The following is a 23,544-nucleotide window of genomic DNA, read 5'->3' on the forward strand; positions in this document are numbered from 1 at the left end:
AGAGAGAGAGAGAGAGAGAGAGAGAGAGAGAGAGAGAGAGAGAGAGAGAGAGAGAGAGAGAGAGAGAGAGAGAGAGAGAGAGAGAGAGAGAGAGAGAGAGAGAGAGAGAGAGAGAGAGAGAGAGAGAGAGAGAGAGAGAGAGAGAGAGAGAGAGAGAGAGACTGGTCTGTCTGTCAGTCAGTCATACAGGCTGGGGCACTACTCACTTTGACGTGGAACTCCATCTTGGTGATAAGCAGTTTGAGGTAGATGCTGCACAACTTCCCATAGCCTTCACTCAGGTGACCCTGAGGGCAGAGGGGAGCAGATGGAGTGAGACACCGGAGAGAGAGACCAGATCAAAGTGAGATAGACATGATCTTCTCCAGAGGCTTGGGAGAGTTCCTAAAGGGATCGCTAGTTGCAGAAGGAATTTTATCATGAAATAAAATGGATCTGCTTCTGCAAAGTCTTACACTGTATGCGTGTGTCAATAGTATGTATGTTTGTGTGTTAGTGGTGTGCGGGTCAGCTCTTTGTTCACCTGCACCCTCTCGTGATTGCTAACCCATCAGCAGAGCTCGACTACGTGATAACGTGAAAATCTGAGGCCCACACCCGACCCTAACCCGCCAATATAGAAAATGCATTGTAGGCTACAGTCAAAGACGGCAGAACAATTTTTTGACAGGGGGAGCAAGATTAGTTTAGCCTGATTTTAGATAGGTTTCTGCTTATCATTTTTATCATCTATTACTAGATACATGCAGCTTCTCTTCTGTCATTATATGTTGCCCTAGAAGACAAAAAAAAAATGCTCACCAGAATAATGTCATAAATGGATAGAATGAATGTTTAAATCTAGTTGACGTCAGTAAAGATCTATTTGTCATCTCTGCTTCTTCGCAGAGCAAAGATGTTTAGGGACTGGGGAGAAAATGCAATAGCTAAAAATAAAACAAAGACTGCATCAGTTTGACTGGTTGCAAGGAAATAGAAAGCTGTGAAAACAACCCAACATGTTTCTGATAAGATCTGATGCATATTGTATGTGGTTGAAATACTTATCAGCTTTTATGATGCTGATCCGAATCACCTTTATTGCCAAGTATATTTACACACTCAGAATTTCACTTGGCGATATGGTGCTGCTATTGAAAGACAACATTAAGAGTCAGACAGCTGGTTGAGAGAATGCCAAGAGTGTGCTAAGCTGTCATCAAGGCAAAGGTTGGCTACTTTGAAGAATCTCAAATATTTTGATTTGTTTAACACTTTTTTGCTACCTACATGACTCCATATGTGTTATTTCATAGTTTAAGTCTTCACTATTATTCTAAAATAGTACAAAATAAAGAAAAACCCTGGAATGAGTAAGTGTCCAAACTTTTGACTGGTACTGACCATATATAAAGATATACAGATGTAGAGGTGCTGACTGAACATTTGCATTCTTTCAAGATACTGAAATAAAATATTGTTCTGGATAAATAAAGTATTGTTGCCAAATTGTTGCTTACAATTTCACTGTAAGTAATGCTTAATTCTGCAGAAGTTAATATTAAGACTGTGAGATGTTATTTACCTCCAGTCAGTGTCCAGAGTTCAGTTTCTATTGAACCCATCTGAACAGCAGGCTAGTTCCCTTGACGTGCCAGAGGCCTATTTGAAGGCCTAAGGTGCGCGTACAGTTAGGCCCGAAAGCTTAGGCTTGCTTACGCACGAATGCCAGATAGCCTAAAATAATGAAAGAAAAATGTGTAATTGTTGTGCAATTTAAGTTTATGTATAATTCTAGTGCAATTCATATCTATAGGTATTATTTTCTCTTTATTCAACTTGACCCCAACACCATTTTTAAATGACCTTAAACCCGCCCGCCAACAGATATAACCACAAGGATTGTGGGTTATGAGTCAACCCACGCATCATGTAGTGTGTGTGTGTGTGTGTCAAAAACTGAATAGCCAGCTATGAAGTCAATTGCTTCTTCTCGCTTCCCTTTCCTTGGGCCCTCAATGTGATGTCACAACAGGAAGGAAGCAGTACTGGTCATCAATGTCCCTCTCCCAGAGTCCTAGTATATTTTGTCCCATTAGCAAATACCAAGAGAGACACGACTAAGTGTACTTCCAGGAAACGGTGACTAGTCCCTACTACCCCCACCCTCCTACTCACTGAATGCCTGAGCAGTAATCGTTTCTTCCACTTTACTGCTGCAACCCAGAGGCAACTCTTGTTGAAAGGTGGTTATTTCATGTAAAAATAACAGTCAACAGTCCTGAATCAATCATTCACCTGGATGGAAACAGCCCCCACCCCCCCACCCCAAAAAGCAATAGTTTATACACAGTAGCACCATTAGGATACCATAACAACAGCGTGTTATTTAGTCCGACTCGGGTTTAGCAGAACCACATTGCTGTGTGTCTGTCACCTATTAGAATGTCGGTCTCTCCGATGGCAACACTGACAGCAGACCGGCATGGACACACCACGCTGATAATAATGATGACATGGTGGTGATTATTATGGTTTTACTCCCTCAGTCACTGTCCATGACACGTGTGTTCTAAATCACATCATATTCCCTATGGAATGCCAATTGATCCGAGTGCCAGTTATGGTTTTCATATGCACATTTTTGTCTAACAGTTTCATTTCATTTATTATAACGTCTTCATGTCTCAAAATGAAAATGATACAACCATAAAAAGTATGTCAACTACATACAAATAGCGTACATATAAAGCCAACCAATAACACTGCAGCCTGCAGGTAGGAAATAGCCAGAGAAAATTAAATGAGACTATAAATCACATTGGCGACATATGGCCTGTCTGCAATGCACTAGAAACATTGTATCAACTATTAACTTGGTCAGGCCTGAAGTTCATGCTAGAAAACTTGGAACATTGTATAAAATATTCAGGGCCCTCAAGGTTTCCTGCACCAGTGAGCTCAGGACAGACACAGCTGTAGGCCATTTACACAGGGGACAAGCAGTAGGACTATTTTCCACTGGATCAGAGCATGCCATTATCCCCTTTCACGCTGGGAGAGAAAAGGAGAGCTGGAAAGATTTGTTTAATACATTGAGGAACTACTGTCATTCTCAATGAATGTAGAAACAGACTTTGTTTGCTTGCTGTTTGAGGTGAAGAAAACATGACTGAGAAGATCCACAGGTCATTAGTGGTGGTGCGTTAAGCCAATCAGAAATACTATCGGACCCCCAAATGGGCACATTTATATGCCTACATTTGCACGCAGGCCAGGTAGCCTATAAGTCTACTTCTACGGGTAATCAGGCCCAACATTGACAGGAGCACTCCAAAAAAAAGACAATCACTAAATTAACAAAACTCGTAAATGGAATTAAATAAAACAAAAACTACTTTCTCACAAGTGTAGCATAGGTTGTGCGCTCTGCAAACAACGTGTCCACTCCGACAATGAGAACGGTAAAAAAGACTGGATTAATATATTGAATGCATTAACATAAATTACCGTAACCAAACAAACATTGTAGATTCGAAATTCTAGGAATTAACAGTAAATGTACTACTGCTGATATACAGTATGTAATGAGGAATTGATATACGCTGACAATCAAATCACACAACAATGACAGTGCACAAATTGTTGGGAGAGCGTGCATTCTAGAGAGAGACGTGTATTGTGTATCTTAGCCACACACCCCTTCTTCTTGGACTGTGCCATACCCGCAGCCTCCACAATGGATTAGTTCACCGAGATGGGCGAAAATAAGACATGTGTCTCATGTGCCATAAAACAATAAACATATATTTATATGCTACTGTTCGACCCCCCAAAAATTGCATTTGACCAACTTATCTACCAAACGACTAATTTGGGTCAGCCCTACCCTATATAGTGCACTACTTCTGAACAGGGTCAAACTTAGTGCACTATATAGGGAATAGGGTGCCATTTCTGACGCATCCAATGTGTCCATGCCAGCCTGCCGGTTAAGAGTGGTAGACATGATGACTGGGGCTGAGAGCTTTTCCTGGCCTTAGGGCCCTAATGGCAAACGTCGGTGAGGTGTTCTGGTCCTTACCCACATTCTGCTCATGTCACTGAGGTCCGCCTTGTTCCTCATCGAGTCCTTTATCACCTGAACACACCGAAAGAGAATTTAGACAAGGCTGAAGCCACAAGACAAAAGTTCAGAGTGTTGCTGATTCAACAGAGAGCACTACATGTGAAGTTGTACTGTATGCATTGTGTGGGTGTGTTCAAGGCCAGTGTGTTGGGCAATCGCTAGGGTGCTCAGAAGTGAATGTGTATGGGGGTGTGTGAACAGCACTATGCTGATAATTTGCATGGGGCGTTGTAGTTAATTTGGCTAGACTGATGAGTTGTCATCTCACTGTACAGTAGGATATATTCATAAAAGTAGAGGCCATGTAGCCTGGCCCCAGATCTGTTTGCATTTGGCATGACAATGCAATATGACTTGGCAAGGCAGCACATACAAATCTTGGACCAGACTAACGGCTATTCTGAATTAAGTGCAAATCTCAAATGATATTCCCTATGGGCCGGTTTCTTGGACACAGACTAAGTCTAGTCCTGGACTAAAAGCATGGTCAACGGAGAATCTCCATTTAAATATATTTTTTGTCCAGAACTAAGCTTGATCTGTTTCCGGGAAACCGCCCCTATATTTAGTTGACTTAAACCTTATTTTACCAGGTAAGTTAACGGAAAACACTCACTCATTTACAGTAATGACCTGGGGAAGAGTTGCAGGGGAGAGGACAAGAGAGGGGTTTGAAATGAGCCAATTGGAAGCTGGGCATGAGGAGAGCTGGATTAGGAATTAAGACAGGGCGACCAGGGTTAATACCCCTAGTCTTGGGATAAGTGTTGTGGGATCTTAGGGATCACAGAGCGTCAGAATGTCAGTCTCCCACTCAAGCCCAACCCTGGTCCTATCCTGCATAGCTTCAAACCAAAGCCAGCCGAGTAATAAACATGGAATAATGTTTCATTTGAGACCTCTTGAGCACAAGTCTACGGCGAGATGCGCGTGACCCTGGATCGTGTTCATTAAGAAAGCGGAGTGAAACTGGGAGGGACTACAGAGTTTTGCCCAATAACAAATGCTCATTTCTGTTGCAAAATGTTTTATATTGCACGCCTTAAAGATCGCAACCCAGGTGTGTGTCCCATCAGGGCTGTGTTGGTGGGTTCAGACTTACGTTGGGATGGCCGTCTCGCAGCAGCTTGTGGAAAACGTGGCAAAACTTCCAACAGAGCACCGCATTGCTGGAGAGCGGCAGCCGGTTGACCGCCGCCCAGAAGGTGTGGGCGCCCTTCTCATGGTGGGTCCCCAGGATACAGGGTGAGACGAACCAGTCAAGGAGAAACACACAGGAGATGGCAGAGAGAGCACACATACTCTGATGAAGGCTGCTATGACAAAATGTGCTGGGGGAGTTAACAGAGAGGTGTTTTGCTTGCCTATTCAACGTCCATTGTTCTCTCAAGAGGGGCTGAAAACCTCTCACACATCTCTGAACTTATCTCACAGAAAGACCGTATAGAGCAGTCCGTCTCTCAGTCTCTTTCTCAGACACATAGCTAAATGAATGGCCTGGTCCCGGCTGACAACCACGGTCAGGTTACAATACTGTTTTTGTTTTGCACAAACATAACCCTGAGTCATGAAGGAACACTCAAGAGCTTCCACAAACCCATGGGTATCAACATAAACACAGTTCTCCTTTCTCTATAGTCATAGGAAAACAGATTCTATCCAACACACACACACACACACGCAACTAACAGACACTGCACACACACACAGCGACACACCCGACTCCACAAGGAGGATATTCCTGGCATGCTTCTCTTTGACGGCGACCTCCTGCGTGTTGATGGCCTTGTTGATGCTCACAGCCTGTGCAGAGGGGGAAGTGGAGGGAAAGAGAAAAGAGACAGAAAAGACCAAATCAGGGCAATGCTTTTCACTTCTCACTCGAGGAACACAGAACACACAAAATTCTTTATTTTTAGATGATTTAGCAGACGCCAAAGTGAACTACTGTTAACCTCTACGAGTTAGGGGACAGTGTTTGTAAGTTTGGATAATCTGACATGCCCAAAGTAAAACTGCCTGTTACTCAGGCCCAGAAGCTAGGATATGCATATAATTGGTTGTATTTGATAGAAAACACTTTGAAGTTTCTAAAATGGTTAGAGTAATGCCTGTGAGTATAACAGAACTGATATGGCAAGCAAAAACCAGAGGAAAATCCACCCGGAAAATGTTTTTTGAGCTCCCAGGCCATTCCTATGTTGGCCTATTGAATTTCCAACCAAAAAGGACCCAAATTGCAGTACCTATGGCTTCCACTGGATGTCAAGTCTATAAAAGGTTTCAGGCTTGTTTTTTGAAAAATGAACAAGTAATTGTAGTTTTTCCAGGGTGTCCCTCATTAGGACGCGAGTCTTGTGGTGCGCGTGAATGAGGGCAAGCACTTCGTCATTTATCGGCGGTATTGAACATACTACATTCCGTCTTAAATTGTATTGTTTATTTACATAATCAGAGTACCTGAGGATTGATTAGAAACATTGACGTGTTTGGACGAAGTTTACCGGTAACTTTTGGGATTCCTTTGTCTGCATGTTGAACGAGTGGATTACTGAATCAAACGTCCCAACTAAACTGACTTTTTTGGAATATAAAGGACTCTATTGAACAAAATGACCAATTGTTGTGTAGCTGGGACCCTTGGGATTGCAAACAGAGGAAGATCTTCAGTAAGTGATTAATTTTATTGCTAAATTTTTTTAATAATCCATTTGTATGCGGGGTGCTGTCCTCAGACAATCAAATGCAATGCTTTCGCCGTAAAGCCTTTCGTAAATCGGACAAAGTGGTTCAATTACCATGATTGTAAGCTAACGAATGATGTATGACAGTTGTATTTTCCTGAATGTTTAATATTATGATTTATGTATTTTGAATTTCACGCTCTGCAATTTCACCGGATGTTGTCGTAGTGGCACGCTAGCGGGATACCTGGCCCAAAGAGGTGTTGACACATTCAGTAGGCTACAGGTCTATGTAGCAATCAAAGCCTTACCCTAATGTTTCAAACACCATACTTTAACTGAACCATTAGAACACACACACACACACACACACACACACACACACACACACAGCAACCTTTTTCAGGACCCTGGCTTTCAAAGATAATTTGGAAAAAGCCAAATAACTTCAGATTTTCATTGTAAAGGGTTTAAACTAGAGGTCGACCGATTAATCGGAATGGCTGAATAATTAGGGCCGATTTCAAGTTTTAATAACAATCCAAAATCTGTATTTTTGGACGCCGATTTTGCCGTTTTTGTGTGTTTTTTTTTACACCTTTAGTTAACCTTTACTTAACTAGACAAGTCAGTTAAGAACACATTCTTATTTTCAATGACGGCCTAGGAGCGGTGGGTTAACTGCCTTGTTCAGGGGTAGAATGACAGATTTTTACCTTGTCAGCTCGGGGATTCAATCTTGCAACTTTACGGTTAACTAGTCCAACGCTCTAACCACCTGCCTCACGAGGAACCTGCCTGCGACGCGAACGCAGTAAGAAGCCAAGGTAAGTTGCTAGCTAGCATTAAACCAAATCAATCATAATCACTAGTTATAACTACACATGGTTGATGATATTACTAGTTTACCTAGCTTGTCCTGCGTTGCATATAATCGATGCGGCGCGCATTTGCAAAAAAAGGACTGTCGTTGCTCCAAGTGTACCTAACTATAAACATCAATGCCTTTCTTAAAACCAATACACAGAAGTATATATTTTTAAACCTGCATATTTAGCTAAAAGAAATCCAGGTTAGCAGGCAATATTAACCAGGTGAAATTGTGTCACTTCTCTTGCGTTCATTGCACGTAGAATCAGGGTATATGCAAAAGTTTGGGCCATCTGGCTCTTTGCAAACTAATTTGCCAGAATTGTACATAATAATGACATAACATTGAAGGTTGTGCAATGCAACAGGAATATTTAGACTGATGGATGCCACCAGTTAGATAAAATATGGAACGGTTCCGTATTTCACTGAAAGAATAAACCTCTTGTTTTTGAGATGATAGTTTCCGGATTCGACCATATTAATGACCTAAGGCTCGTATTTCTGTGTGTTATCATGTTATAATTAAGTCTATGATTTGATAGAGCAGTCTGACTGGTCGATGGTTGGCACCAGCAGGCTCGTAAGCATTCATTCAAACAGCACTTTAGTGCGTTTTGCCAGCAGCTCTTCACAAAGCTTCAAGCATTGCGCTGTTTATGACTTCAAACCAATCAACTCCCAAGATTAGGCTGGTGTAACAAATGTGAAATGGCTCGCTAGTTAGCGGGGTGCACGCTAATAGCATTTCAAACGTCACTCGCTCTGAGACTCGTTGTTCCCCTTGTTCTGCATGGGTAACGCTGCTTCGAGGGTGGCTGTTGTCGATGTGTTCCTGGTTCGAGCCCAGGTAGGAGCGAGGGGAGGGATGGAAGCTATACTGTTACACTGGCAAATACTAAAGTGCCTATAAGAACATCCAATAGTCAAAGGTATATGAAATACAAATCGTATAGAGAGAAATAGTCCTATAATTCCGATAATAACTACTAACCTGGGAATATTGAAGACTCCTGTTAAAAGGAACCACCAGCTTTCATATGTTCTGAGCAAAGAACTTAAACATTAGCTTTCTTACATGGCACATATTGCACTTGTACTTTCTCCTCCAACACTTTGTTTTTGCATTATTTAAACTAAATTGAACATGTTTCATTATTTATTTGAGGCTAAATTGATTTTATTGATGTCTTATATTAAAGTTAAAATAAGTGTTCATTCAGTAGTTGTAATGGTCATTCTTACAAATAAATCGGTATCGGTGTTTTTTGGTCCTCCAATAAAATCGGTATCGGCGCTGAGAAATCATAATCGGTCGACCTCTAGTTTAAACACTGTTTCTCATGCTTGTAGGCCTGTTGTAAGGCAGATCCTCACCAGACATAACCGGTAACAACGCCGTCTATGGGCACAAACCCACCGTCGTTGGACCAGACAGGACTGGCAAAAAGTGCTCTTCACTGACAAGTCGCCGTTTTGTCTCACCGGGGGTGATGATCGGATTCGCATTTATCGTCAAAGGAATGAGCGTCACACCGAGGCCTGTACTCTGGAGCTGGATCTATTTGGAGGTGGAGGTTCCGTCATGGTCTGGGGCGGTGTGTCACAGCATCATCGGACTGAGCTTGTTGTCATTGCAGGCAGACTCAACGCTGTGCATTACATGGAAGACATCCTCCTCCCTCATGTGGTACCCTTCCTGCAGGCTCATCCTGACATGACCCTCCAGCATGACAATGCCACCAGCCATACTGCTCGTTCTGTGCGTGATATCCTGCAAGACAGGAATGTCAGTGTTCTGCCATGGCCAGCCCGATCTCAATCCCATTGAGCACGTCTCGGACCTGTTGGATTGGAGGGTAAGGGCTAGGGCCATTCCCCACAGAAATTTCCAGGAACCTTCAGGTGCCTTGGTGGAAGAGTGGGGTAACATCTCACAGCAAGAACAGGCAAATCTGGTGCAGTCCATAAGGAGGAGATGTACTGCAGTACTTAATGCAGCTGGTGGCCACACCAGATACTGACTGTTACTTTTGATATTGACCTCCCCCTTTGTTCAGGGACACATTATTAAATTTATGTTCATCACATGTCTGTGGAACTTGTTTATGTTAACATGACTTATGTTTATGTCTCAATTGTTGAATCTTATGTTCATACAAATATTTACATGTTAAGTTTGCTGAAAATAAACGCAGTTGACAATGAGGACGTTTCTTTTTCTGTCGAGTTTATACAATAAAACAATTGTAACAAAAAAGACAATACTTGTACACTACAAGTACAAGTAGCCTACTTGTTCTGAATATTCAAGAAAGCAATCCTCAGCAAACTGGCCCAGTGTGGGCTTCACTTGTCCAGTTATTTGTGGTGGTATTGGCCTACCTCCAGTTCTGAGAGGGTTAAACAAACAAGGCTGAGCAAATGCAAAAGGACACACACACACATCACAACCCCATCAGCCATCTGCAAGGTAAACATCTGATTCCTCACACACACTCCCAGAAAGCCTTCCATACCTTCCAAGAATAATCATTTGACTTCAGGGTTGTCATATTTCAAATCAGGAGACATTCTTTTAACTTCTGTGTAAAGAGCCACATTATTTCCCCTTTAGTGATAGGCCTATTAGATCTTGGCCTCCATCTGAGAGGAAAAGGCAGCCCCCCCCTATGCACCTCCACCTCTGCTCGGAGCCTTTAAAATCAGGGATGGGCAACACATTTTGCAATGGGGCGGAGAGAAACATATGCAGTTTTTTAAGCATATTTCCTGCAATTCTACACATTTTGTCATGTTAATATGATATCCAAGTGAGAATGACAAACAAAATCAATTACCCCCCTCAACCTGGTCTATTATTCAACCATGATTACAACAAGATTAGATAGATCGCTTTAGTCTAGCCAGATAACTTACCAATGTCAGCTGACATGGCTAACTGAGTGGCTAACTGAGTGACTGACTGACATAATGAGAAAAACTGCAGATGCACATCCAAATCTCCAAATTGCAGCTTGTGTATCCTACTATTCTAACTCTCATCAGTAAATTGAGACCCCGAAAAATGTGTGCTCTCGATAGATAGATATATATATATCTATCTAACACATCTGTGGGCCTACAAAAGATGGGCGGGCCGGCAGGTGCCCATCCCTGCTCTAAATGAATAGCCGTGTCACATGTAGCATGTTCTCCGATAAAGAACAGTGACATGGAGGTCTGAAGTGGAGTGGTTGCGGGGAGTGTCACAAAAGGACAGGCCCGGTTGAATAATCTCACTTCCCCCAGATGTCCGGAGTCCTCTCTGGGAGGGGAAGCAGAGGGTGATAAATCATCACAGGTCCACTTCCCTGGTGGTTCACTGGGAGCACAGGAAGTGTGTTGGTTTCACATGAAGGAAGAACTTGCTGACCATGGAAGTCAGAGGAATAGCCGAGGTATAGTACACTACATAGTCATGCTTGGTTGGAGTAAAGTACACACCAGAAGCTATTGTGTGATTTTTTGGACACCTTGTTCATTTGGACATGTAGATTACAGAAACAATGATCAAAACTGTGTGTGTGTATATAACACACACACACACACACACACACACACTTTTGATTATAGAAACAATCTGCATATACAGTGCCTTGCGAAAGTATTCGGCCCCCTTGAACTTTGCGACCTTTTGCCACATTTCAGGCTTCAAACATAAAGATATAAAACTGTATTTTTTTTGTGAAGAATCAACAAGTGGGACACAAACATGAAGTGGAACGACATTTATTGGATATTTCAAACTTTTTTAACAAATCAAAAACTAAAAAAAAATTGGGTGTGCAAAATTATTCAGCCCCTTTACTTTCAGTGCAGCAAACTCTCTCCAGAAGTTCAGTGAGGATCTCAGAATGATCCAATGTTGACTAATGACTAATGATGATAAATACAATCCACCTGTGTGTAATCAAGTCTCCGTATAAATGCACCTGCACTGTGATAGTCTCAGAGGTCCGTTAAAAGCGCAGAGAGCATCATGAAGAACAAGGAACACACCAGGCAGGTCCGAGATACTGTTGTGAAGAAGTTTAAAGCCGGATTTGGATACAAAAACATTTCCCAAGCTTTAAACATCCCAAGGAGCACTGTGCAAGCGATAATATTGAAATGGAAGGAGTATGAGACCACTGCAAATCTACCAAGACCTGGCCGTCCCTCTAAACTTTCAGCTCATACAAGGAGAAGACTGATCAGAGATGCAGCCAAGAGGCCCATGATCACTCTGGATGAACTGCAGAGATCTACAGGTGAGGTGGGACACTCTGTCCATAGGACAACAATCAGTCGTATATTGCACAAATCTGGCCTTTTTGGAAGAGTGGCAAGAAGAAAGCCATTTCTTAAAGATATCCATAAAAAGTGTTGTTTAAAGTTTGCCACAAGCCACCTGGGAGACACACCAAACATGTGGAAGGGGGCTGAATAATTTTGCATGCCCAATTTTTCAGTTTTTGATTTGTTAAAGTTTGAAATATCCAATAAATGTCGTTCCACTTCATGATTGTGTCCCACTTGTTGTTGATTCTTCACAAAAAAATACAGTTTTATATCTTTATGTTTGAAGCCTGAAATATGGCAAAAGGTCGCAAAGTTCAAGGGGGCCGAATACTTTCGCAAGGCACTGTACATATTACACAAACAAGGTGCGCAACAGTCATGACGAGAGCAGACAAAATAGCCTACGTTTTTGTCTTTCTCTCAGCCTCATTACGAATGGCATATCCCAGCTCAAGGTGACAAAGATGGGCGTTGTATTGACAAGATCGATTCATTATGTCACAGCTGTGCCTTCTGAAGAGGAAGGAGAGAAGAATGCAGAGCTGGCCAACGGCTCTCAACACACACTGCTCCCTGGTTTAAATTCCACTCCAGCCGTGTCTCTGTGCTTAGCTTGTAGGCCTGCAGAGGACGAACCACAAACCATGCTCAAATCTACTAGCCATGCCTTCAATCAATAAAACATACATGCAGGGTTGATATGGACACTGGTGCTACTGGTAGAACTCCTGTTGTTACATAATCAAGACAAGAGATGTGTGTGTGTGTGTGTGTCGTCATGTCAACACAGAGCCATATATATCTGACCAAAGTCTCCTGTGGTTTCCTCTGTGTTTACTGACGATCTGACCACAGGCAAGCTAATGTTTGACCTTTTCAAGTGTCACCATTGTCTGTGAGAATCCACTGCAGGATGGATGAGACACTTATTGAAAACCGCTTAGGAGGAGACTGGACAAAGGACAATATCTCATATCTAGATTCCACTTGGATATAAATACAGTCTACAGCATCTTCTATACTGAACCAAAAATATAAACAACAATTTCACTGAGTTACAGTTCATATAAGGAAATCAGTCAATTGAAATAAATAAGGGCCCTAATCTATGGTTTTCCCCTGACTGGGAATACAGATATGCATCTGTTGGTCACAGATATATATATATATATATATATATATGGCGTGGAATAGGGTCAGTATCTGGTGTGCCTTATGCAGAGAAACATCTCCTTAGCATAGTTAATCAGGCTGTTGATTGTGGCCTGTGGAATGTTGTCCCATTCGTTTTGAATGGCTGTGCGAAGTTGCTGGATATTGGCGGGAATACGCTGTCGTACATGTCAATCCAGAGCACATGAGACCATGGAAGAACTGGGACATTTTCATCTTCCAGGAAGTGTATACAGATCCTTGTGACATGGGGCTGTGCATTATCATGCTGAAACATAAGGTGATGGCGGCAGATGAATGGCACGACAATGGACCTCAGGATACTGCCACGGTATCTTTGTGCATTCAAATTGCCATCGATAAAACGCAATTGTGTTCGTAATTTATACCTGCCCATACCATAATCCCACCGCCCCAATTGGGCGCTCTGTTCATAACGATGACATCAGCAAACCGCTCGCCCACACAACGCCATACACGTAGTCTGAGGTTGAGGCCGGTTGGACGTACTGTCAGATTCTCTAAAACGATGTTGGAGGCAGCTTATGGAAGAGAAATTAACATTCAATTCTCTGGCAACAACTCTGGAGGACATTCCTGCAGTCAACATGCCAATTGTGTTGTGTGACAAAACTGCACATTTTAGAGTGACCTTTTGTCCCCAGCACAAGGTTCACCTGTGTAATGATCATGCCGTTTAATCAGCTTCTTGATATGCCACACCTGTCAGGTGGATGGATTATCTTGGCAAAGGAGAAATGCTCACTAACAGGGATGTAAACAAATTTGTACATATGGAACATTTCTGGGATCTTTATTTTCAGCTCATGAAACAGGGGACCAATACTTTACATGCTGCATTTATATTTTTGTTTAGTGTAAAATAGCACTTGTATCTACCCTTACATTTCACTTAAAACCCCACACCAATTTTCCCCTAAAAAAATGTTTTTATAAAAAGTTTCTGAAAACCAAGCAACGCTGAAAGGCTCCCAGCACTTGTGCAAGCAGTTCCCACACAGGAACGACCCAATTAGTCCACAACGTGACTGTCATCCATCTGAAAGAGAGCGTCAGCTGCCCAGGACTCCTGGCAAGCCAATGGGACTGGAAGTTGGAGCGGCTCGCTGGCATCGACAGGCCTATTAACTCATCTCATCGCAGTATGGGCAGCCGATGAAGTGAGATGATGACTGAAATCAAATTAGGAAGTGTGAAACAGCCTGGTGGTGAGTGTTTTGGGGGAGATTAGACAGAGGATGAGGCTTGCCTCACAGACAGACTAGTCTGGACTGGGCACACCTACGTCGTGCACAGAGACCTCTGGAGGCCTCTCCCGTCGCCTGGCTGTGTGGCAGAGGCACTGTCAAGAAACAAACATTAACGGCCTACGCATTCGTTGATCTTAAAGGATAGGCATGAGAAATATGGTTTAAACTCCACCCAGCCTATCAGAAGGCAAGGTGAAGGAATTACCATACTGTTTAAACCTATCAGATCCTTTGAGATCTACAGGAGTGCCCAGGCCTTAGGGGTGGATTGGGATTCAGCATGAGCCTGTGTTGTCTAGTACTGCGCAGGACCCAGCCAGTGCCTTCAAAACAGCCCATTTAATAATGCAGCGATCTCACATTGAGGAGTCCAAGGAAAACATTTGAATAATGGCTTTGAATGCTTCACATGAACATGACTAATGGCCCATCCCATGGCACAATGGGGAATTTCTCCTGCAGACATATCGGTACTAGGACACTACATGATTATGACGACAGCGCATAATTTTTTATCACTGCTCTAGGAAACTTGTGGAAGAGCAGAATAAACTTAATGATGGTCCAAAAACATCTGTATTTAGAGATGGCACCCTCTATTCCTGTGCAACAACAATTATGATCAATTGAATCAATCAATTAACACAATCAATCTAATCAAAATAATAGTCTAAATAAATAAGCCTGGGTTCTAACGAGTTTTGGGAGATGCCATCATTACATTAGAATTTATATTTAACTAGGCAAGTCAGTTAAGAACACATTTTTATTTACAATGACAGCCTACCCCCGGCCAAACCCTAATCCGGTGAACGCTGGGCCAATCGTGCGCCATCCTATGGAAGAAGCTACATGGAAGAAGAGTGATTTTCCTGTGGTGATAAGTGTCTTAGATGCTCTGCTGTTCACGCAGCGCTGAAACCACACCAAAACACAAGCAGGGGCCAAGCAGCACACACTATTCCCTGTTCTCACAATAGTGCTTTTATCTGGCCACATCTCTTCCTAGATTCCTTGCATTCCTTTTTCTGGAGAAAATAATGAGTAGAAACACATTTTAAAAAATATGTTTTTAAATCAGGATCTCACCGATTCTTCACAGCCAACCTTGTGACGTTCATCTGATCGAACGGTACGATGACCTCACCGATTATGGGGTGGGACCGGTGGGGGAAACAAGGGGAGAGTTTGTTATCTTATACCGTGCATTCGGAAAGTATTCAGACTCCTTGACTTTTTCCACATTGTTATGTTCCAGCCTTATTCTAAAATTGGTGAAATTGTTTATTTCCCATCAATCTACGCACAATACCCCATAATGACAAATTAAAAACAGGTTTCATTTTTTTTGCAAATGTATAACAAAGTTCAGACCCTTTACTCAGTACTTTGTTGAAGCACCTTTGGCAGCGATTACAAGCTTGAGTCTTCTTGGGTATGACACTACAAGCTTGGCACAACAGTATTTGGGGAGTTTCTCCCATTCTTCTCTGCAGATCCTCTCAAGCGCTGTCAGGTTGGATGGGGAACATCACCACACAGATATTTTCAGGTCTCTCCAGAGATGTTTGGTCGGGTTCATGTCCGGGACCTGCTGGGCCACTCAAGGTCATTCAGAGACTTATCCCAAAGCCACTCCTGTGTTGTCTTGGTTGTGTGCTTAGGGTCGTTGTCCTGTTGGAAGGTGAACCTTCGCCCAAGTCTGAGGTCCCGAGTGCTCTGGAGCAGGTTTTCATCAAGGATCTCTCTGTACTTTGCTCTGTTCATCTTTCACTCGATCCTGACTAGTCTCCCAGTCCCTGCTGCTGAAAAACATCCCCATAGCATGATGCTGCTACCACCATGCTTCACCGTAGTAATGGTGCCAGGTCTCCTCCACATTGAACTCTTTGGCCTGAATACCAAGCGTCAATCTTGATTTCATCAGACCAGAGAATCTTTTTTCTCATGGTCTAAGAGTCTTTTAGGTGCCTTTTGGCAAACTCCAAACAGGCTGTTATGTGCCTTTTAAATGAGGAGTGGCTTTCGTCTGGAGACTCTGCCATAAAGGCCTGATTGGTGGAGTGCTGCAGAGATGGTTGTTCTTCTGGAAGGCTTTCCCATATCCCCAGAGGAACTCTGGAGCTCTGTCAGAGTGACCAACATGTTCTTGGTCACCTCCGTCACCAAGGCCCTTCTCCCCAGATTGCTCAGTTTGGGGGGCGGCCAGCTCTAGGAAAAGTATTGGTGGTTCCAAACTTCTTCCATTTAAGAATGATGGAGGCCACTCTGTTCTTGGGGACCTTCAATGCTGCAGAAATATTTTAATATTTGTGCCTCGACACAGTCCTGTCAATTTCAGAATAAAGCTGTAACGTAACAAAATATGGAAAAATAGAAGGGGGCTGAATACTTTTTGAATGCACTGTATGAGGAGAGTCAGGCACCGTGGACAGGAGGTGCACTGCTGCGCTGGTACTGCCAAGACTTGCCCACCACCTCAAGAGGAAAGGGTAAGCAGCAGAGAATGAAAACAGGAAACATGGATCGCCTTCAGTACACGGAGGTGCTGTGGTGGGGAGAGGGTCAGTAGGTCTGGGGTGTGGTAGAGAGACGGGGGGGGGTGCTCATTCAGGCTTCCTGGCTTGGCCCACTTTTTCCTGCCCATATCCTTTCTGCCGAAAAATGCACCCAGCTCCTCCCTTCTTCCTCCACCTCGGGCCTAGTACCCGGTGCCAACCCAAACAGACCTCACAGCTCCAGTTCCAGCTCCCCTCTTATAATGTTTCCTTCGCCAGCCTCTTCCAAGTGGCCCCGAAAGGTCCATTTTCCCCCCCTACCCAAAGACAGACAGAGACACACATTTGTAGCTGTTTGACACTAATAATGCTCTCCTGTTGACAACGATAGCTTTAAATGGATATTTTGAACTAAAAATACTACTTGCCACTTCCTGAAAAGTTACTCACTTCACATTACGTCATACTACACAGACTGTGTGAAAACAGTCATCCAACTATGCACTTTAAAAATACACATTTTTAGGAAGCAAATGTGAAAACCTACATACAGTTGAAGTCGGAAGTTTACATACACTTAGGTTGGAGTCATTAAAACTCGTTTTTCAACCACTCCACAAATTTCTTGTTAACAAACTATAGTTTTGGCAAGTCGATTAGGACATCTACTTTGTGCATGACAAGTAATTTTTCCAACAATTGTTTACAGACAGATTATTTCACTGTATCACAATTCCAGTGGGTAAGAAGTTTACATACACTAAGTTGACTGTGCCTTTAAACAGCTTGAAAAATTCCAGTAAATGATGTCATGGCTTTAGAAGCTTCTGATTTACTTAAATGATATCTATTAGCCATTAGAGGTGTACCTGTGGATGTATTTCAAGGCCTACTTACAAACTCAGTGCACCTCTGCTTGACATCATGGGAAAATCAAATGAAATCAGCCAAGACCTCAGATTTTTTTTTTTTGCAGACCTCCACAAGTCTGGTTCATCCTTGAGAGCAATTTCCAAACGCCTGAAGGTACCACGTTCATCTGTACAAACAATAGTACGCAAGTATAAACACCATGGGACCACACAGCCGTCATACAAGGAGGAAGAAAGGAGACGCGTTCTGTCTCCTAGAGATGAACGTACTTTGGTGCAAAGTGCAAATAATCCCAGAACAGCAGCAAAGGACCTTGTGAAGATGTTGGAAGAAACAGGTACAAAAGTACCTATATTCACTGTAAAACGAGTCCTATATTAACATAACCTGAAAGGCCCCTCAGCAAGGAAGAAGCCACTGCTTTAAAACCGCCATAAAAAAGCCAGACTATGGTTTGCAACTGCACATGGGGACAAAGATAGTACTTTTTGAAGAAATATCCTCTGGTCTGATGAAACAAAAATAGACCTGTTTGGCCATAATGACCATTGTTATGTTTGGAGGAAAAAGGGGGAGGCTTGCAAGCCGAAGAACACCATCCCAACCTTGAAGCACGAGGGTGGCAGCATCATGTTGTGGGGGTGCTTTGCTGCAGGATAGGCTGGTGCACTTCACAAAATAGATGGCCTCATGAGGTAGGAAAATGATGTGGATATATTGAAGCAACATCAAGATATCAGTCAGGAAGTTAAAGCTTGGTTGCAAATGGGTCTTCCAAATGGACAATGACCCCAAGTTTAACAGATGTGAAACGGCTAGCTTAGTTAGCAGTGCGCGCTAAATAGCGTTTCAATCGGTGACGTCACGTACTCTGAGACCTTGAAGTAGTGATTCCCCTTGCTCGGCAAGGGCCGTGGCTTTTGTGGAGCGATGGGTAACGATGCTTCGTGGGTGACTGTTGTGTGCAGAGGGTCCCTGGTTCGCGCCCGGGTATGTGTGAGGGGACGGTCTAAAGTTATACTGTTACACAAGCATACTTCCAAATTTGTGGAAAAATGGCTTAAGGACAACAAATCAAGGTATTGGAGTGGCCATCACAAAGCCCTGACCTCAATCCTATAGACATTTTGTGGGCAGAACTGAAAAAGCGTGTGCAAGCAAGGACTACAAACCTGACTCATTTACACCAGCTCTGTCAGGAGGAATGGGCCAAAATTCACCCAACTTATTGTGGGAAGCTTGTGGAAGGCTACCTGAAACGTTTAACCCAAGTTTAAATTATTTAAGGCAATTCTACCAAATACTAATTGAGTGAATGTAAACCAATCTCCACTATTAGTCTGACAGTTCACATTCCTTAAAATAAAGTGATGTTCCTAACTCACCTAAGACAGGCAATTTTCTTACTAGGATTAAATGTCAGGAATTGTGAAAAACTGAGTTTAAATGTATTTGACTAAGGTGTATGTAAACTTCCAACTTCAACTGTATTACTAATGTCCCTCAAAAGCAACAAGCTGCAAAAGCCATAGAGCGTAAAAGTGAGTGGGTTTTGGTTATACTATTTCTACAGGTGTGAACTCCGCCCCTTTTAAAACGTCAGCACACTAAAAAGGGCCCTCTGTTTTACAAATTTGCTCATATCTCTGACGTCGATATCCGCTCCCATGGAACACTCACTCTACACCTCTAAAAGCCTAGCATGGTGGGGAAAGGAAAAACAAGACAATCCCTCCAGCATGGCCACTCTTCCTGTCTATGTGAACAGAGAGGCAACATGGATTAGACCAGGGTTGTGTTCATTAGGGCAGCATTAGCATAGCAAAATGTTTCACTAAGAAAATTTGTTCTTCGTGGACAAGTTTAGGTAGTCCCTCCCCGTTTAACTCAAGAGTTTTTCCCTGGTCAGGTCATGTGCTCAGAAAGAAAACGCAACACCTTACTCATGACCAAAGTATGACAAAATACTGTGAATATAAAGCTGTCCAGAATCAAACTGGTAGGCCTAAATATTTTTCCACTGAATGGGTATATGCTACTGTATTGTCCATCTACTTCTCATTGTCTCATGTCTATTAAGACTCCATTATCACTTCAAAACCTCCAGCATTGAGCTAGTCAAAGTCTATGACCTCACCGACAGCAGGCTTTTGTTCCTGGGGGGCTTGGGCTAGAAGACAGAACAGCAGGTGGTGGAAGAGAAATACTGGCCAGAGTGTGGACCCTGGAGTCCAAAGGCCATGGCTAGCATAATAAAACCTAAACCCCATGCTACGTTGACATACAAGCCTCCTTTGTCGAGACAGTTTTGTGCAACGTCCCGTGAGGAAGACCTCCAATCTGCTTTGTGTAACTAGTGTAACTAACTTGCTGAAGAAGTGCTGATGTCATAAAAGCACTGTAAAAGGGCAAGCACATCTGCAGCTGAATTCATTTGTGGTTTCTCTACGCACATTCACACTAATGAACCTTGATAAAGATGCTATGACACTGTAGAAATTTAATACAGTCTTACAAGACTAGGTTTTAGTTCACCTTAACAACAATAGTAGGACCTATACCCAAGATGTCGTTTACAAGACTGTTCTCTGGGCCCTCTGAGAACGAACTGATATCCGTTTTTGATTCTTGCATCTGCCAAGAGTGTTGATGTTTTCATACCGTTGTCTCTCAGGTCATGACATAAATGACCAAAGCAGAGGCATCTGAGCTAAGAGAACACTGACAGGCAGGTGGCAGGCAGGCTTTCATCTTCCTCTGGCTGAGATAGAGAGAGGAATTCATCTCGGAGAGCAGCCTTGAGGCTTCGTCTGTTTGATCCAGAGGAGTGAACAGCGCTCCAATAACATATAACATATTGGGCCCCCTTCCCCCACTCCTCTATACAGAGCCAGAGTAGCCTACACTGTTGGCACTGAAAGGGCAGTTTTGGTGCTTTGGCCCTGCTAGTACACCTGCTCCGGAACTCACATCAAGTCCTGCCAGTGTTGAACTGACCCTGAGGGGATTTCTCAAGTGGGGATTCCCCTATTCACAAATTACTAATCAATGTTCTCCACCAGCTGTTGAAGGCCATTCATGATCAATCATTCACAACAGCATGCATAGCCTCTATCACTATAACCCATGATATTTGCAATAACACTCGTGCTGCAATAAAAATGTGATGGTTGTGTATCAATAAGAGTGATTATTAGTCCGGACTAATCATGTATGATTCGTACCGCTGTATCTTATGTCCCTGGCGATTCGTATTTTTAAAAGTTGTTTATGTTAATGATTGTGCAATCCAACCTATTACTAGATAAGCTGCTGTGTCCAGTAGCAGTCTAGAACGTATTTAGCCGACCATGACACACATTGCAAAACAGCTGGGCTACCATAAATGTATGTCTGACATCGCTATCGTCCAAGAAAACAACACTAGTCAGATAGCTCGTTGACATTCTAGTCACCGTGAAAAACGTACGCGTGCTTACGTTATCTAATGACTATAGAGAACGGGCTACTGTGAAAAAAAAAATGGGGAAACGTCCGATCAGTCCAGGGAAATTCGTTAGCAAACTATAGCCCAATATACTAGTTATAGCCTACACTAAAAACATGCATCTGACTGGAGTCTGGACTATCCTATAACAAACCATATCCTACACGGCCAACTTAAAAAACACCACCTCGATATAGTTTAATGATCATCAACGAATTTAGAGCGAACATGAACATATGCAGTATCTTACATTTCCTAAAGAAACTATCCTGGTAACAAATGAGTTCGCTCTCACCATAAACATGCATATCTGTTGCGACTTTAACGCAGGAATGCTAAATGGGAAGAAAAAAACAAATCGATATCTGGAAACCTACCATTTTACTAAGATCCATAGTCTCAGAAAAATGCAGGGTGGCTGTGAGATCAAAGACGAAGCGGGTCGCTGGCAAAACTTCCGACACAATAGTCTACAACTGGGAAAGGAGAAATCTAGAAACGCTTATGAGGGAAAGGGTGGTGGAGTGGGGCCGTTAACTCAACATGTGTCCCGATTTGGTATCAAATTCTCTCCTTCCGTGTCCATTCTACTCTCCCCGGCCTTACGTGCTCAGTTGACGGTGGGGGCTCCCAGACACAGCATCCGACTGTCGATAAGCGGAACCGAACCGTCTATAAAACGACACACGGGAACGTGTACGGAATGCTGAATCTCTGTATTTCCCGCATGTTTCATACCATTTTAGATTGCAGTATTTAAAACGACATGACATTGTCTAAGCATCGAGTATTTAATATCTGTCTGGGGCTTTTGTGTTAACAACAGCGTGCTCTCACTGAGACAATAGGTGTAGACCGGGGATGGCACAAACCCCCGCCCAAACTAACCTCGTTCCTCACCACGTAACAAATTATACAATCCCGAATCAAAAAAACGAACTATCAAATAATTTATGAGAAGTCGAGACACCAGAGCAGCGCGGCTCGGACACACTACAAATAATCATGATGGTAAACAATGTAACTTTCCATCACCAGTATAACAAATCATCAGTGATTGGGTGACTGCTTACATGTGGCCATATACTCTCTGATGTATGTCTATGGGCCATATTGAAATATGTGCTTTACGAAAAGTGTACCCTACAGTAGCATTATTAAAGTAAGTCACTGTCAATATCAAAGATATGCTGTGACTCTACTGCAAAAATGAGCCGTTTTCAGTCTTCAGCTATGCTGAGGCAATGTGGCTATGAACGTTAGCCGACTGGGTAATTTTAGGTAAATAGTGCCCCCCGCAGGTTACTTTATATCAGAATCATGAAATGATTGCACTGTCTGGAACCTTCACAAAAGAAATCGAACAGCTCAGATAATTTCAGATAGCTATTCAAACGAGTAGGCTCCTTAAATTATAGAAAAAGCACAAACAAGTCAATATTAGCCCAAGCATATCATTCTTTAGTAATAACCTCAGCAATGTGGTACCGAACACCAAATATTTTTTGGGAATTGTTTGCACATCATGCATGAAAAGCACATGAACAAATAAAGTTATTATTATTATTATTATTATTATAACTACTAGGGCCAACTGAGGAGCATAGTCCACGGTAATCAATATTTGACCCATTTTCCTGCTGGCAGACTGGCCGCTCCACACAAACAGTCACTCTTCAGACAAAGCCTGCTCTTCACCACAGTCTCTTCACTTCCTGGTACTGTGTGGGTGGACCCACCGACCACTGCTTTATGGAGAGGCTGCAATTCTCACATACACTACTCTCGGCCTTTGAGTATCATGTTTACATTGTAGTCAGTTATATAATATTGATTGTTTACAAAACTTGAGTTTCTCTTTTCATCTGAGTCCCCATACATTGATTCCGCCTTTTTGATGGTGGTGCCGAGAACACACACACAACAAGTTTCAAGGGTGAAAGTCCCCTCTGTCTCAATTATGTGGGTGTAACGGATGTGAAATAGCTATCTAGTTAGCCGTGGTGCGCGCTAAATAGCATTTCAATCATGACGTCACTTGCTCTGAGACCTTGAAGTAGTGGTTCCCCTTGCTCTGTAAGGGCCGCGGCTTTTGTGGAGCGATGAGTAACGATGCTTCGTGGGTGACTGTTGTTGATATGTGCAGAGTGTCCCTGGTTCGCGCCCGGGTATGGGCGAGGGGACGGTCTAAAGTTATACTGTTACACGGGCAAAGTTCATATAATGGCCTTGAACATAGCTGAGACACAAAAGTTCC

At 42.9% G+C, this 23,544-nt stretch overlaps 1 protein-coding gene across 2 annotated transcripts in view; it reads right to left on the reverse strand.

Moving 5' to 3' along the window:
* LOC118397314 (huntingtin-interacting protein 1-like) overlaps positions 1–23,544 on the reverse strand; it is a 48,152-nt gene that overhangs the window by 19,765 nt on the left and 4,843 nt on the right. The window contains exons 1-5 of one of the 2 annotated variants that reach the window (XM_052467432.1): positions 21,665–22,112; positions 5,848–5,911; positions 5,211–5,353; positions 4,064–4,120; positions 207–287 (exon numbers count right to left, since the gene is read on the reverse strand). In XM_052467432.1, the coding sequence (XP_052323392.1) occupies positions 207–287; positions 4,064–4,120; positions 5,211–5,353; positions 5,848–5,911; positions 21,665–21,682 (363 nt within the window). In that variant the 5' untranslated portion in view covers positions 21,683–22,112. Of the gene's footprint in view, positions 1–206; positions 288–4,063; positions 4,121–5,210; positions 5,354–5,847; positions 5,912–21,664; positions 22,113–23,544 lie in introns of those variants that run through there. The other variant, XM_035791956.2, reaches the window with a different exon arrangement.

This window comes from Oncorhynchus keta, chromosome 18, assembly GCF_023373465.1.
Source record: "Oncorhynchus keta strain PuntledgeMale-10-30-2019 chromosome 18, Oket_V2, whole genome shotgun sequence".
NCBI lineage: Eukaryota > Metazoa > Chordata > Actinopteri > Salmoniformes > Salmonidae > Oncorhynchus > Oncorhynchus keta.